General features: G+C 37.3%; 1 protein-coding gene across 10 annotated transcripts in view; it reads left to right on the top strand.

Annotated features, from left to right (window-relative positions):
* The window catches only part of EMSY (EMSY transcriptional repressor, BRCA2 interacting), a 76,346-nt gene that overhangs the window by 25,715 nt on the left and 33,319 nt on the right, over positions 1–17,312 (top strand). For all 10 annotated transcript variants that reach the window (XM_084893368.1, XM_084893372.1, XM_084893373.1 and 7 more), the window contains 3 exons: positions 3,895–4,171; positions 7,145–7,399; positions 13,456–13,605. In XM_084893368.1, coding sequence (XP_084749494.1) covers positions 3,895–4,171; positions 7,145–7,399; positions 13,456–13,605 — 682 coding nt within the window. The remainder of the gene's footprint in view (positions 1–3,894; positions 4,172–7,144; positions 7,400–13,455; positions 13,606–17,312) is intronic.

Genomic DNA, 17,312 nt, shown 5'->3' with positions numbered 1-17,312 from the left:
TATTTTCAGGGTAGACAAACTTCCACCTATGTTAATGTGGTGCCATCTTTTTAAGTATAACATTGTATAGCACTTAATATAAACAAAGCAACAGAATATAGCTTTATGCTTTCATGTGCTTGATTTATATTTTTCATTTTATCCTTAGGGTGCAAGTCCCAGCACTCTTAAGGAGTTTTTGTGAGTGCTAGAAGGTCAGTAATTTGAATTATGGCCTGAATAAACACTGTTTGGTTCACTTGGTTTCAAAATCCCTTTATTTTCCCTGTTGTAATAAGTAACTTTAAAGTAAAAGTAGATTTTCTTCAAGGTAGAGCTCTAATTTTGAATAATCCCTTTTCAGATAAAAAAAATCAACCCAAAGACTGAAATTTCAAATATGTTTTATCTTTGTATCTATAACCTAAAACATGCTCTTAAAGACTCCAGATTTATTGTGCTGAAATTATGTTGTCTTAATGTTAGAAGCCTACATTCATATTCCAATTCTGAAATTGCAATATTTGACACAAGTGTGAATGCTTCCCCTTCCCTTGCCATGACAGACATTGCAAATTAACTGTGTCATGCTTTCTTGCCAAACCTTGGCAAATCCTCATCTGTGCCACAGAGTCCTTATAAACACTGTGCTTGAGAAAGCAACAACTATTAGTTCAGAATTGGCAAATGTGAAACCTAATTGCCATTACTACGCTAATTCGTTTGACTGTGTTAGTAGCTATGTGAATTCTTTGAATATACAGGGTATCAGAATTTTGGAAAAAGCTATCTAAAATTTTTTAATGTGGCAAAAATAAGTACATTTTATTTCCAGATTGATTTGGTTTATAACACCTTTGCTGATATCCTATTAACACTTATAAAGTAGTAATAATAAGCTACTAAAAAGTACCATTTGTTGACTGCCAAATATTGACCATCTGCTATGTGCCTGGCACTATGTTAGATGCTTCACATCATTATCTCATTTAATCCTTGTAATGATTTGCAAGGTAGGTATTATTATCCCTATTTTATAGATAAAAGTTGGAGCACAGATTTGAAACGTGTCCAGGGGTCACTATTTGTCAATGGCAGTGCAGGGTTAAGTTCAGGTTCTTTTGACTCTTAAGTTTCTGATCTTTTTACCATACTGGTCTCCTTCTTCTCAGTTTACATAATGGCTGATGGTTGTTTTTGTAATAACTATATAGGTATTTGCTCATCAAGTCTATATAGAAGTATGCTGGTCATGATGTGTATTTGTCTCTTGAGTCCTTAAAGTAATGGACATGTACTAATTATAGAGATAACACTTGAAATATATATAATAGAGATTTAGCCAAAGCTTCTTTGAGATGTAGGTATTGAGTATAGACATACTCAGTAAATTTTGACTAACTGATTTAACTTTAGGCCTTCTTTAGGATTGATAAAAATGAAAAAGAATCGCTACCTTAAATTCTTTAGATTTTTCAAAACAATTTTTCTGCCCTTGGTACAAGAAATTTTGATAAAATTTTGATAAAATGTCTATTCAGCTCTGTTTTGGGTATCACTATACCACTATGACACCAAGGATAAAACTGTAATACTACAGACTTGTAAATGATTTTTGTGTTCTCAACTGTAAAATAGGGATAATAATAGTATCTGCGTCATAGGATTGTTGAGAGATTTAAATAAGCCAATGCATATTAGCGCTAGGAGCTAATTTTGATTTTTCCCCCTTTAACTCAATCATTTCCATACATCAAGTCCTATTGACTTTACCTCTCAAAATAACCTGAAACTGCTCACTTCTATTTATTTCCACTAGCATCCCAGTTCAAGCAGCCTCTGTCATTGTCTGGTCTACTGCAAAAGCTTCTTTACTAGCTTCACTGCTTCCACGCTTGCATCTTATCACATAGCAGCTAGAGTGATCTTTTTAAATAAAAATCAATTTTTGTTGTAAAACCATCCCATGGTTTCCCATTAATCTTAGTATACAATTTAAATTCGTTACTCTGGCTTAAAAATTTGATCTGACCTCTGCTTATTTTTCTGCCCCTCCTTGCTCTATATGGTTTTGTTCCAGTGGCTTGCTTTGAGCTAATTCCCACCTTAGGACCTTTGCTCTATCCTGTTCTCTTTGAAATGCTTTGCCCCTATGTCATTTAGAGTTTTTAGCTGGACTGGCTATACCTGAAGTCTCTTTCTTGCCCTCTGCCCTCTGCTCCCTCCCTTTTTTTCTCTGTTCTCTGTTTCAACCTATGAGCAAATCCTGTTGTTTTCTTCTTTGAATATATTCAGAATCTTTCACTTTTCACTATTTCTACCATGAACACTTTGGTCACCATCATCTCTGTTTATTGCAGGAGGCTCTTAAATTTTCTCCCTGTTTCTATGTTTCTACTATCTCTGCTCTACTATACTTTTCACCTAGCAGATAGAGTAATGTTTTCTTTAAAAAACACACACACAACTTTATTTTTTGCCTGGGCCGTGGCTCAGTTGGTAGGAGTGTCACCCCATACACCAAATGTTTGTGGGTTCGATTCCTGGTCAGGGCATTACCTAGGTTGTAGAGTACTATGTACAGGAAGTAGCTGGCCGATGTTTCACACCTCTCTTTCTCTCCCCGCCTCACCCCTTCCTCTCCCTCTAAAAATCAATAGAACATAACCTTGGGTGAGGATTAAAAGTAAAATAAAAATAAAAAGTAGTTTAATTTTTAAATAGTTTTAGATTTAGAGAAAACTTGAGAAAACAGTACAGAGAGTTCTCATATACTTTGCAATAAGTTTCCATTATTTTTAACATTTTATCATATATTAGTATGGTACATTTGTTAAAATTAATGAACCAATATTGATGCACTGATATTAACTAAAGTCCATGGTTTATTCACATTTTTTTTTTTGAGTTTTTAACCTAATGTCATTTTCTGTTTCAGGATACCTTATTGCATGTCTTCTTAGGCTCCTCTTGGCTGTGAAAGTTTCTCAGACTTTCCTTATGTCTGATGACCTTGACAGTTTTGAGGAGCAGCAGTTAGGTGCTTTGTAGGATATCCCACTATTGCAACTTGTCTAATGTTTCCTCATGATTAGTCAAGGTTTATGGATTTTTAGAAGGAAGGCCACAGATATAAAGTGCCATTTTCATCATATCAGATCAAGGGTATTTACTGTCAACATGATCTTACATCCATTACTTCTCTGAATCTGTCTCCTACTACTTTCTACCTTATAAATTCCAATCCTATTTATTTGGCCCTTGAAGTTTCTTGAACATACCAAGTTTGCTTCTGCCTCAGGGCCTCTGTGTGTACTGCTCCCTATGCCATTGGATACTCTTCCTCTAGGTAGCAACATGCTTCTTACCCCTTTGTTGCTTACTTTTAGTTTCTGTTCAAATGTCACCTCATCATAGAGGTCATCATCAAATATTAGACAAAAAGTCATAAAGCACTCCATTTTCTTTTATGTCCTATCTTGCTTTATTGTCTCTTCCAACGTGACATGAATTTTTTTATTTGTTTATTATTATTCTCTTCCCCACTAGAATGTAGTTCCATGAAGTACAAACTTTGTTTTGTTTATCCCACTATCCCTAGCATCTAGAATCATGCCTGGCACATAGTAGATGCTCAACAAATATTTACAAATGAATGACTATTCAAATTTCTTTTTAGAAAGATTGTGCCAATATATATTACCTAAGCATCATGTTAACATTCTTACTTTACTGTCTTGAACAGCATTGCATGTTGTCTTTAAAAATATTTGGTTGGTAAAAATTTTTTGTTTAAGTATTTTTAGTTGTGTATTTATTTCTGTTAAATTGTTTCTTCATACTTCTGTTTCATAAGCTAGTCTAAATACATTAGTATAGCAGGTATATGGAAATAACTTATTTTTCATTTCTTAGGTTATTATAGTGACCACATCACCAAGTTCAACCTTCGTGCCCAATATTCTCTCCAAATCCCATAACTATGCAGCAGTCACTAAGCTTGTACCAACATCAGTAATTGCTTCCACAACCCAGAAGCCACCGGTGGTTATAACTGCTTCACAGTCCTCTCTGGTCAGTAGTAGCAGCAGTGGCAGCAGCAGTTCTACGCCTTCTCCTATCCCTAATACAGTAGCAGTAACAGCTGTGGTATCTTCCACCCCATCTGTGGTCATGTCAACAGTAGCACAAGGTGAGTGGTAATTCAACATGTAATTCTGTTCCTGTGTTCTATGGGAATTTTGAAGAGAGCTCTTTATTTTTCTGCTTTGGGTCTGAAGGCCTCTCCTGTTTCATCACATATTACCACTTTCCCTCTCCCGGTCTGAGAATGTCAAGATAGTAGGTTACTCAGTTTTCTTATATTAATATACTTCAAGATTTTCAAATTCACACGCATTGTATCTGATCACGAAGGTAATTAACATTCCCCAAATGTAGGTTAAATCTTGTCACAATAAATTTCAAAGGCGTATACAAATATCTTTAATATAGTGGGATTTTCAAATGAGGAACTTGAAATTACTTTATTATAGGTTCTTCATAGGCACTCAGTTTATAATTATGTACTCAGAGATATCAAATATGTAATCTCTTCAAAATAAGTTACCCAATGATATAAAGTAGGGGGAAAAGTATGATTTCAAGGACATGCCATTTGCCTTTTTTCAGTCTCCTAAATTTTTCTGTGTGGGCGGTAATGGGAGATATTGAGAGGAACTGAGGCTGACCTGAAGGACAATTGCTTCTTTATAGCAGAGGAAAGGAAATGTGGAAACATCATTTTTCTGTTAGCTTAAATCAGGTTAGATATGCACTATATTTTTATGTTCCTCCCAGAGGAAAGGTGAACAGCATGCAGTTAAGAAACTTTTATTTTGTGGGATTGGTGAGTCTTAAGATGGGGATCAGAGAGAAGTATTTATTATTTAGAATTCATACCCATGATGTAATCTATGAAAAAAGAGCATAGAAGCAACATAGGACAGAACCTAATATTAGTTTTTATTGGATTTTACTTGAATAATATATAGCTCAAGATAGACTGGGAAATATAGTTTATGAACTAATAGCAAATGCAAGCAGTTGAGTAGGAAAATAGTGTTTTTCATGATTGTTTTAATCATGTTTAATGTGTTCTATATAACTCTGTTAGTAAGGAAGAGGTTACATAGATGCAGTGTGGTCAGTATACCTTTTCTATAGCCCTAATAGTAGAATGCGAGAGCATCTGGTATTATTTTCTGGCTCTAATACTCATTTAATGTCTCAGTCAATAACAAGAAATAGCAGGCTTGCCGAAACCGGTTTGGCTCAATGGATAGAGCGTCGGCTTGCGGACTGAAGGGTTCCGGGTTCGATTCCAGTCAAGGGCATGTACCTTGGTTGCGGGCATATCCCCAGTGGGGGGTGTGCAAGAGGCAGCTGATCGATGACTCTCATCGATGTTTCTAATTCTCTATCTCTCTCCCTTCCTCTCTGTAAAAAATCAATAAAATATATTTTAAAAAAAAGAAAAAAGAAAAAAAAGAAATAGCAGGCTTGAAATTTTCTTTTGTTACCTTAACTGATTTTTTAAAAAGTTGTTTCAACTTTTCTATTTGTGCAGTAGTTAACTATAATATAGCATTATTAAAAATAGAAATAATTTTATATTAAAAGTCTTTAAAATGCTGGTTGTAAACATGATCTAAATTCATCATTTCAAAATTTGAAGGTAAGAGAAGCAAAGGCCACTTGTCTGCTCACCTGACCCTATATCAAAACTCTTATCATTGACAGTTGTTTTTCCCTTCTAGTCCTCATTACAGTTTGCTGAAGTTTTATTATATCAGAAAGGTTAATGTTCTTTTAAGGTTTTATTTGAGATAAGAGGAATATTCTTGGTTATTAATGAAATATCTTTAGACAAAATGAATATTCCATGCTTCTGTTTTTCATTCTTAATTTTCTCCTGCTACCCCCTGAAGCTCTTGGGAACTTAGGACTTCCTATTTTCTTATTTTCTTCTTGCATCCTGTATCTTTCTGTGAGTCTTAAGTAATTAGTTATAGGGGAGCTGGACAAGACGTCTCGGAGATTTCTCATGAATTCACTGGAATTCAGTAGAGCATGAGGGATATAAAAGTATCTGAATGTAGATAGTGAAGGAAACTGTATGATGATTTTGAGTTTCTGTTTGAGATATTTAATTTTTATATTCTAAGAAGTTAAGGCATCTTTTTAAAAAGATAAAATTTAATGGGATGATAATATATAGACTGTATTGTGATTCAGACTACGAGCTTCTGTAGCTCTGTGTAAGTACCTGGCGGACAAATGATTATTTAATGACCCAGTTAGAGTTCTTAAGAAAAGACTTTAATTTATAGATTATTGGAAGCGAAATAAAGAAAAGCTACTTTGCTATGCTAAATAATTCAAAAGATAAATGTTTCATTGTGAATTATTTTATTTAAAATTATTTTTATTTATTTATTTATTTATTTTTTAAAGAGAGAAGCAGGAAGAGAGAGAGAGAAAGAGAAACATGGATGTGAGAGCAGAACATCAATTGGCTGCCTCCTGCATATCCCGTACTGGTGGGGGTTGGGATGAGGGTGGCGGCAGATTGAGCCCACAACCTGGGCTTGTGCCCTGACTGGGAATCAAACCAGCAACTTTTTGGTGCATGGAATGACACTCAGCTATCTGAACCACAGCAGCCAGGGCAGTTATTTTATTTCATGCCATGTTTAAATTGGCTCACTAAACCTAAAAGGAAATGTATTAGAAATAAGATTTAAAACTTAGTTTACTTTGCTTTTATATTACATTAAGAACTTATATTTTCTAATGGAAAATCTGTTGAGAAACAAGTTTGAGAATATCCTGCTTGATATTTTTGTTTCTTTTGTGTTAACTTTTCACCAAGGGAAAGCAGTATTATTTTTTTTTGTTGTTGTTTTTTTTTGAGAATGAGAGAAATGATGCCGCCTCCCTTGAAGCTTTTGGGGATTAAATGTCTAATACGTAAAATATCACACATTATACCTGACATATAATGGGTGATTAATAAGTTATTGCTTTTATTGATTTACCTAGTTTGTGTTATCTGCTACAATAACCAGAAGTAACCTTAATTATACCTTACTATTGAATTTTTCCCCCCCTTACTATTCTACAGGTGTATCAACATCAGCAATCAAAATGGCATCAACCAGACTTCCTTCCCCCAAAAGCTTAGTGGGTACCCCAACTCAGATTCTTGCACAGTTTCCTAAACAGCATCAACAGTCTCCTAAGCAACAGTTACATCAAGTGCAGCAACAGACACAGCAGCAGGTGGCTCAGCCTTCTTCAGTGTCTCATCAGCAGCAGCCTCAGCAGTCTCCTTTGCCACCGGGTATTAAGCCTACAATTCAGATCAAACAGGAGTCAGGTAACTGGGAAATGTTTACAAGATATTATAATCCTTCTCTAATCACCTGCTCTCAGAATACCTCTAATATATATGGGTTTACTTCCATATATAGTTTCCTCAATTGCCAGATATTTAAATTCCAAAATGTATTTTGAGACTCTCCTATTGGAAATACCTATACAGAACTGGAGCTTGGGAATAGAAAAGGAATAAAAAGCAGTTTGCACAGCAGGAAGAGGTTTTTTGTTGTTATTTTTTCAATGAACTCTCAAGAGAGATAAAGAATGCTGAGGAAATAAACCCAGATTTTAGCATTATACTCTGTGACCTTTTGGGGTCATGGGAAGTGAACACTTGAAAAATTAGTCTGGTGAGTTGTGTGTTAGAGGGCAGTTCATATTTATGAATAATATGATATAAAATTTTCAAAAGCAGAAGAGGTGCTAAGATTATAGTCTAGAGGCCTGGTGCATGAATTTGTGCTCCGGTGAGGTCCTGCTGGTCCACTCCGATCAGGGCCGATCAGGCTGGGCCAGTTGTGGGGAGGGGCCGCAGGAGGATGGCCATCCAGCCCCACCCCCAATTGGGGTGGGGGGGGGGCAAGGCTGTGGGTGGTTGACTGTCCCATGCTGCCCCTTGGTTGAACTCCTGGGAAGATAATTTGTATATTAGCCTTTTATTATATAGGATCAGGTACAGTGAAGAAGTTTGTGGTTTGTGGAATAACAATTTAGCAGTTTATTGAAAGCTTCTCCAGCACAATGGGAACTCAGAGGTAGGAGTCAATTATTATAAGTTGTCAAATCATAAAAGTATTGAATAGAAAGGCAGGTAGGATGGAGGCTGAGTCACAGGGAAATTTAAAAAGCCTTATAACATAGGCTTTAAATAGGCCTTAATACCTTTAAAAGGAAAGAAAATGGGTGTTTTTTTTCTCTAAAGAATCTGGACTTTATTTGGTGATAGAATAGTATTTTGGAGGATACTGACATTTTCTATTTTTTTTTTTGATAGAAACATTTATTTTTTTGAGATAATTGCTGTATAACATTGTATTAGTTTTATGTGTACAACATAATGATTTGTTATGTATATAAGGGTAGGCAAAAGTAGATTTACAGTTGTGAGTATGCAAAACTCAGTTTATTCTTTTATTATTTTCCATTTGAACAACTGTAGACCTCCTTTTCCCTATCCCTGAATATTTTAAAGTGGTTATTTAACATCTATCACACACATAGTTACAAACTTATTTTCATATGATGATAACTTTTAATACCTACTTTCTTAGCAACTTTCAAATATACAATACAAGTATTGTTTGGTATAGTCACAGTACTGCACATTACATCCCCAGAACTTATCCTATATAATAAAAGGTCAATATGCTGAATGACTATTTGTTATTACGTGCACTGACCACCAGTGGGAAGACGCTCAACGTAGGAGCTGCCCCATGGTGGTCACTGCTCCCACAAGGGGAGCACTGCTCAGCCAGCAGCTGGGCTCAAGGCTGACGAGCGCAGCAGCGGTGGCAAGAGCCTCTCCCGCCTCCGAGGCAGCACTGAGGACCCCTTGGGAATGTTGAGTAGGCCTAAGCCGGCAGGTGGACATCCCCCGAGGGGTCCCAGACCATGAGAGGGCACAGGCTAGGCTGATGGATTGACACCCTCCCACCCCTGCCCCAGTGCATGAATGTCATGCACTGGGCCTCAAGTTTATATTATAACTGGAGTTTGTGCCTTTTACCGCCTTCACCCATTTTAGCCAACCTCTCACCTCTTGCTTGTTCTCTTGTATCTGTGAACTCTATTAGTTTTGTTTTAGACTTATTTCACCTAACAGAATACCATTCATGTTGTAAATGCAGGATTTCCTTCTTTCTCATGGTTGAATAATATTTCATGGTATCTATATACCACATTTCTTTTTTAAAGTATTTTTTAAAAATTATGCAGACTTAATATTTTAAGTATTTTCAAAATCCCCCAAATTATTTTTCACCCACATATAAGCAAACCTTAAAGTAATGTGTGATGAAATCAGTGATGAAAGAAACAACTCGTGAGTGAGGCTTATTCCCAGTTCATCACAGGCCTCAATCACAGCCTTGTCAGCGGCAGAAGCAGTGGGAGTAGTTATATATGCCACACCACTCCCTGAAAGGCAGCAATGCTCAGAACTGATAGAGACTTCACCAAGTTTGTCAAATCATTCCTTCTTCTCTGCCTTGGCTAATCATTCAGGGACTTCCTCACAGTGCTTTCCATGTTACTCAGTCTTCATTCTTGCTGATGGTTCCAGGACCATATTGATTGATCATTGGAGATTTCTCCTCTCTTCAGTCTGGTGTTAAACTTCATTGAGAGCATTCATTCGCCTTATCTCCTTCAAGGCATGTGCAGTGTGTTCGAGACTGCTGTCCTGCGCTTCAATATCAGTAACCTGGTACTCAGAGTTAGATTGAATGTATATTTCACAGCAGTGGTGGCCATGAAGAGGTCTGTGAGCACACATTCTGGCAAATCTTTAATCTTGGTAAAATCATTGCTAAATAATGACACCATTATTTCTCCGGTTTAGCAAAGTCCAAAGATAATTTGAACCAAAGATAATTTTCATCTGGATTGTAAGACTGATCATCTGAAGAACATAGTAGTTCCCACTTTTATTTTTAGAAAGTATTTTTAAAGCCTCTTCATATTCTCGGGCCGTGGCCGTGGTTGGCAAACTGTGGCTTGTGAGCCACACGTGGCTCTTTGGCCCCTTGAGTGTGGCTCTCCCACAAAATACCACGGCCTGGGTGAGTCTATTTTGAAGAAGTGGCATTAGAAGAAGTTTAAGTTTAAAAAATTTGGCTCTCAAAAGAAATTTCAATCATTGTACTGTTGATATTTGGCTCTGTTGACGAATGAGTTTGCCGACCACTGTCCTAGGGCAACAATACCATCAGATATCTCTCTGGATAAATTATGGCAGTAGGGACATCATATACTAGTATATCAGATAATGTAACAGAACCACCAAGGGAAGACATCCTGTCATCCCCTCTTGCTTGTGCATATGCAGTTGAAGCAGTGTTAGAGTTTTATACATGTTATAGACCATGCAGACTTCTGGATTTTCATATGAATGTAATAATATAATGTGTGGTTTTCTTGTGACTGGCTTTTTTCACTTAATGCTATCAGGGTTCATACATATTATACTAGGTTCTAGAGGCCTAGTGGAGGGAGGTGTCTCTCAGTCCGGCCTGCACCATCTCCAATCTGGGACCCCTGGAGGGATGTCTGACCACTCGTTTAGGCCCAATTCCAGTAGGACATCCCTCTCACAATCCAGGACTGCTGGCTCCCAACTGCTGATCTGCCTCTGCCTGATTGCCCCTAACTGCTTCTGCCTGCCAGCCTGATCACCCCCTAACCACTCCCATGCCAGCCTGATCGACACCTAACTGCTCCCCGGCCGGCGCGATTGCCTCTAACTGCCCTCTCTTGCCATCCTGGTCACACCTAATGCCCTCCCCTACCAGTATGATCACCCCTAACTGTCCTCCTCTGCAGACCTGGTTGCCCCCAACTGCCCTCCCTGCAGGCCCAGTCACCCCTAACTGTCCTCCCCTGCTGCCTTAGTCACCCCTAACTACCCTCCCTTGCCAGCCTGGTTGCCCCTAACTGCCCTCTCCTGCCAGCCTGGCCCTTCCCCCCCACCAACTGCCCTCCCCTGCAGGCCTGGCCCTCCCCGTCTGCCCTCCCCTGCAGGCCTGGTCTCCCCCAGCTACCCTCCCCTGCTGGCCTGGTCTCCCCCAACTGCCCTCCTCTGCTGTCTCGGTCTTCCCTAACTGCCCTCCCTGCTGGCCTGATCGCCCCAACTGCCCTCCCCTGCCATCCTGCTCTCTCCCAACTGTCCCCACTGCTGGCCTGCTCGCCCCCAATTGCCCCCCCCCCCTGCTGTCCTACTTGCCCCAACTGCCCCCACCTGGCGGCCTGATCACCCCCAACTGTCCTTCCCTCCTGGCCTGATTGCTCCTAATTTTCTCTGCCTCGGTCCTGACACCATGGCTTTGTCCGTAAGGACGTCCTGAAGATCTCCCGGTCTAATTAGCATATTATCCTTTTATTGGTATGGATTAGTTTTGGGTATACAGCTTAATAGTTAGATAATCATATACTTTATGAAGTGTTCCCCTCAATATTTTCAGTACCTATCTGGCACCATATATAGTTATTACAAAGTTACTGACTATATTCCCTATATTATATTACTTTACATATCTGTGACATTGTAAATACCTTCTTTTTAAAGGACTGTGGAATTATCCTGTGCAACTCTGGGCCTGCTATTTTTTGGTGATGAAGGAAGATCTCTTAAATATTTTAAGGAAATTTGTCTATTTAGGCATCTCTTTTCTGAGGTCAATTTTGATAAATAATATTTTTCTAGAAAATTATTTCATCCAAATTTTCAGCTTATCTGTAGGACTGAGCAAGGTAGTCTCTTATGATCCTTTTAAATTTTCCTCTGTGGTTATTTCTTTAGGAAATTCTTTTTTATGTTTCTTAAGCATTGTTATTATAATTCACCAAAGAGATAATAATAAAAATAATTTTCCCCTTGAACTTCATTGTTTATGATTTATTATAATTATGATTTCTTTATTTCTCTGATGATAATACTTTATTTATTGAATTCTTGTTATGTACTAGGCACTTTATACTTTTGATTTATTTAATCTGTAAAGATTAAATATTATTGTAAAACAGCCCTAGAAAGTATATAGTAGTAGTATATTTATTTCAAATGAGAAAACTGAGAGAGATTAAGTAATTTGCCTAATTATTCTTAGATGTCATAATTTTAACTTCTTTGTTAGCTATAAGAAGTTTAAAATTATTTAAGGCTATTAAATAAGTAGATTTATTATTTTTCTAACGTCTCAATCTAATCACCATCCAAAAAGTAATACAATTTTTAGTTGTCTATGGCAATACATTCAATCCCATGAAATTAGGATACTGGTGCAATACATTCAACTCCAGAATTATTTCAGTGAAGTTATGGAGGGAAAAATGTTACCAAAATTTTTCTTCCTCGGTTAACAATTGTTATTTAAAGTTATAGTTAGCATAAAATTTTACATTTTACATTTGGAAAGGCAATGTAACAATTATAATTAAAATTTTTGAAAAATATAAAAAAAGAATCATAACCTCACCACCCTAATATTTTTATTTAATTTTTGCATATTGCCTTTAACTTCTTGTCCAAATGCTTATTTTTAAATATATGTTTTTTATTGATTTTTTACAGAGAGGAAGGGAGAGGGATAGGGAGTAGAAACATCGATGAGAGAGAAACATTGGTAAGCTGCCTCCTGCACACTCCCTACTGGGGATGTGCCCGCAGCCAAGGTACATGCCCTTGACCGGAATAATCGAACTTGGGACCCTTGAGTCTGCAGGCCTACACTCTATCCACTGAGCCAGACCAGTTAGGGAAATTGCATATTTTTGTAGGTATAAGAATAATGTATCCTTTATTATTTGAGAACGTGTGCTATTAATACTTTTAAAAAGCTGTCAATTTAAGAATAAAGGTTCAAAAAGAAAACGTTCTTGCTTCTTTATAGTTTACAACAGCCTTTTTAATTTAAGAGATTAGAAAATACTTGGTGCAGTTGGGAATATATAAAAGCTACATTAACATTTGTTTTTGACTTCTTATCCTAGTCTTTCATACCCATCTTCATGAAACATTGTTTATTTGTCTGTAAAAGTTCAGGCCAATGACTGTTTGATTTGAAAGCTCTTACATATCATAAAGAAAAAAAATTGTTTTTATTTAAGAATTTAACAGTTTCTATAATGTTTTAATTGTGTTCTTGAATGAGAAATTAGGAATTTGAGAAGCAAAAGTTGGTGAAGAGTTTTTATCCACATGAATTTTAAAGCTTCTCTTTAGTCAAGACGGAGTAAATGCAGTAATGTTTATAACTACTGCCCTCTTGGCTTGGTATAAGGCACATGCATTTTTTAAAATAGTTTGTACTGATATTTATCTTTCTTCTTTCAAAGGTGTTAAAATCATCACACAACAAGTTCAACCCAGTAAAATCTTACCCAAACCAGTGACAGCAACTCTGCCCACCAGTAGCAATTCCCCTATTATGGTGGTTAGTAGTAATGGTGCAATAATGACAACTAAACTGGTAACCACTCCTACTGGTAAGTTTTCTTGAGCATTAGTTTATCTATTCATTATATAGATATTGAGCAATTTTTCTGTGTGTGACACTGGGGTTACAGATGTTATTGAGACAGTTCTTCAAAGAGGCCTTTCTTGACCTCCCACTTCCCTCCAACTAAAAAAAGTTCTTTCTCATTGTGGTATGGTCATCTGTACTTTTCCTTTAGAGTGCGTACTACAATTTCTATTTACTTAGCTACTGTTTGTTGATTTAATATTTTTCAGGATATTTATTTAATATCCTTTTTGGAGCTTTTTAGACCATAAGCTCCCAAAAGGATAAGGGAAATAAGGAACCATGTCTGTTTTATTATATATCCTATCTAATAAAAGAGTAATATGCAAATTGACCAACACTCCAACACACAAGATGGCTGCCCCCATGTGGTCAAAGATGGATGCATCCATGTGGATATAAGATGGCCTCCACAAGATGGCCAGCAGGGGTGGGCAGTTGGGAGGGACCAGGCCTGCAAGGGAAGGCAGTTGGGGGAGATCAAGCCTGCAGGGAAGGGCAGTTAGGGGGACCCAGGCCTACAGGGGAGAGCAGTTGGGGGAGACCAGGCCTGCAGGGGAGGGCAGTTAGGGGTGACTTGGCCTGCAGGGGAGGGCAGTAAGGGGCAATCAAGCTGGCAGGGGAGCAGTTAGATATCAATCAGGCTGGCAGGGGCTTGGTTAGGGGGTGATCAGGAAGGCAGGCAGATGAGCAGTTGGGAGCCAGCTGACCTGGATTGAGAGTGATGTCCGGCTGCCCATTTAGACCTAAAAGGGCAGCCGTACATCCCTTGAGGGTCCCAGAATGTAGCGGGTGCAGGCTGGGCTGAGGGACACATACCTCTGTGCACGAATTTCGTGCACCGGGCCTCTAGTATTTACACACACACACACACACACACACACACACACACATATAATACACACACACACACACATTTATATAAAGAGAGAGAAAGAGAGACATGCTATTCTGTTTTGTAAGTCGTTAGTAAGGATTTGTTGAGTGAATGAAAATGCAGTCCCGTTCATAAAGATCTCACTTTAATGAGGTTGAGAATCTCATTTATAGAGTAGTAAACATTCCTCAGACTGAGGGAGGCACAGGGTGACATTGTTCCTTGATATAAGAGCAATCAGGCTTTGCTCAAGGAAGTGACAGACGCTGCAGAACATTGATGTATGTATGTATGCATGCATGCATGTATGTATGTATGTATATATGTATGTATGTTAATCCTTACCAGAAGATATGAGAGCATCCAGGCTATGCTCAAGGAAGTGACAGTGCAGAACATTTATTTATTTGCTCATTTATTTATTTATTTATTTTTGTTAATCCTTACCAGAAGATGTTTTTTGCATTGATGTTTTAGAGAGAGTAGAAGGGAGGGGAGGAAAGAGAGACATATTGATCTATTGCTTCCCACAAGAATCCTGACCAGGGTCAGGGAGTGACCTGCAACCCAGGTATGTGCCCTTAACAGGGATCAAACCTGAGACCTTTTGGTGAGTGAGCTGACACTAACCATTGAGCACACAGTCCAGGACAAGTGTGTAGAACATTTTAAGTAATACAATCCTCAGTCTTTTCCCTTGTCTATTTAAATGGGATAATAATACCTATGCCATAAGGTTATTGTAAGTATTAAATGAAAACAAGTGTGTAAAGTCTCCAGCAGAGTGCTCAATAGCTATTACTATTAATTAATATTAGAATTATTAGGGGTTATGATAGAGAGGAAAAAAAGAATTATTCATTAATATTATTTTAAATTTGCATAACTCTTACCAATACTTTTGAGGATAGACAGAATTTAGATGATAGGATTTAGATAGTGTAAAATGATACCTGTCTGAAGTTTATAAGCTATCAGCTATTAGCCAGTATGTAAAGGTCTGTACAAACATTGCACTTAATCTCCCTTAGGCTCTCTTATCTCCATTTTCAGCGACAAAACAAAGACTTACAGTAAGCAACTTGCCCAATTTCATATAGTCAATGAAAGGCAGAACTGGAATTTTAATCCAGATCTGATTGATTCCAAACCAGTGCAAACAAAAATTGTGGTAAAATATATATAACATGAAGTTTTATATTTTCACCATTTTTAAGTGTGCAGTTTGTTAGTATTGGTACATTCACATATGTAGCCATCACCACTATCTAGCTCCAGAACTTTTTCATCTTCCCAAACTGAAACTCTGTACACATTAAATAGTAACTAGTCTCACCTACTTCTAAGATTTGGCAACTGCCACTCTACCTTCTGTCTCTATGCAAAGCCTGTGCTGTAGATATACCATTATTTTCATATTAAATCTATCATACTTCCCCCTAAAATTTTCACCACTAGGTACAAAGATATTAATGTTATGTATATATGATTCTTTATGTTGTGGAAGGTAGCAAAAAATAATATATCTATACTTATGTAACTATATTAGAGTGTTTCTTTTTAAAAAAAAAAAACAACTGGTTATATTGGGTCGGCAACTAAGCAATTGCGGATTTTTAAAAAAATCAAAGAGAATTTTTTCATGGAACTAAATAACTTTATTCTGTAATGTATTGCCCATTTTGATCAATGACCTTTTGCCATCTTTCAGGCAGCATCATAATCCCACGTTCAAAAAACTTCTGGTTTTTATTAGCAAAAAACTGAATCAAGTACGATTTGACATCATCATCATTATTGAAATTTTTACCATTCAAGGAGTTTTGTAAAGATCGAAACAAAAAGTAATCAGATGGTGCAAGGTCAGGACTATATGGTGGATGTGGCAAAACATCCCAACCAAGCTCCATTAATTTTTGCCGAGTGACCAAAGATGTGTGTGGCCTTGCATTGTCATGATGGAATACAACACCTTTTCGATTTGTCAATTCGGGCAGCTTTTCTTCAACTGCATTGTTTAATTTCGTTAGTTGTTCAATGTAGACATCAGAATTGATCGTTCGGTTGGGTGGTAAGAGTTCAAAGTAGACAATTCCTTTGTAATCCCACCAAACTGATAACAAAACCTTCTTTTGATGAATATCAGCTTTTGATGTTGTTTGAGTTGGTTCACCTGGCCTGCTCCACGATCTTTTCCGCTTGATATTGTTGTAAACAACCCATTTTTCATCGCCAGTTATCAGTCGTTTTAAAAATGGATCATTTTCATTACGTTTCTTTAGCAAATCGCAGCTGCTAATGCGTTGCGTTAACTGTGATTCTTTCAGTTCGTGAGGAACCCATGTATTGAGTTTTTGAACATAGCCAAGTTGTTTTAAGTGATTTTCAATGCATGTATGTGATACATGAAGCTTCTCTGCAATCTCACGTGTTGTACTGTGACAGTCCGAATTGATTATTGCTTTGATTAGGGCGTCATCAACTTCAACTGGACGACCAGAGCATTTTTCATCTTTGAGTGAAAAATCACCAGAACGAAATTTGGCAAACCAATTTTGACACTGCCGTTCTTTTAAGGCTTCGTCACCATAAACAGCACATAACTTTTTATGAGCTTGCGATGCGTTTTTCCCTTTGCGGAAATAAAAAAGCAAAATATGATGAAAATGTTCCTTTTGATTTTCCATTTTTCAACGAACGCCAAACGAAAATTACAAAACAGATCAAAAAACTTTTTTTACTGATTAACAGCTGAATAGCCAACTATCAAATAACAAAATGTGTTTTACATT

Source organism: Pipistrellus hanaki (assembly GCF_964339955.1).
Source record: "Pipistrellus hanaki genome assembly, chromosome: 9".
Classification (NCBI taxonomy): Eukaryota; Metazoa; Chordata; class Mammalia; order Chiroptera; family Vespertilionidae; genus Pipistrellus; species Pipistrellus hanaki.
The sequence above is the reverse complement of the archived record's forward strand: the minus strand, read 5'-3'. Positions and strand labels throughout refer to the sequence as shown.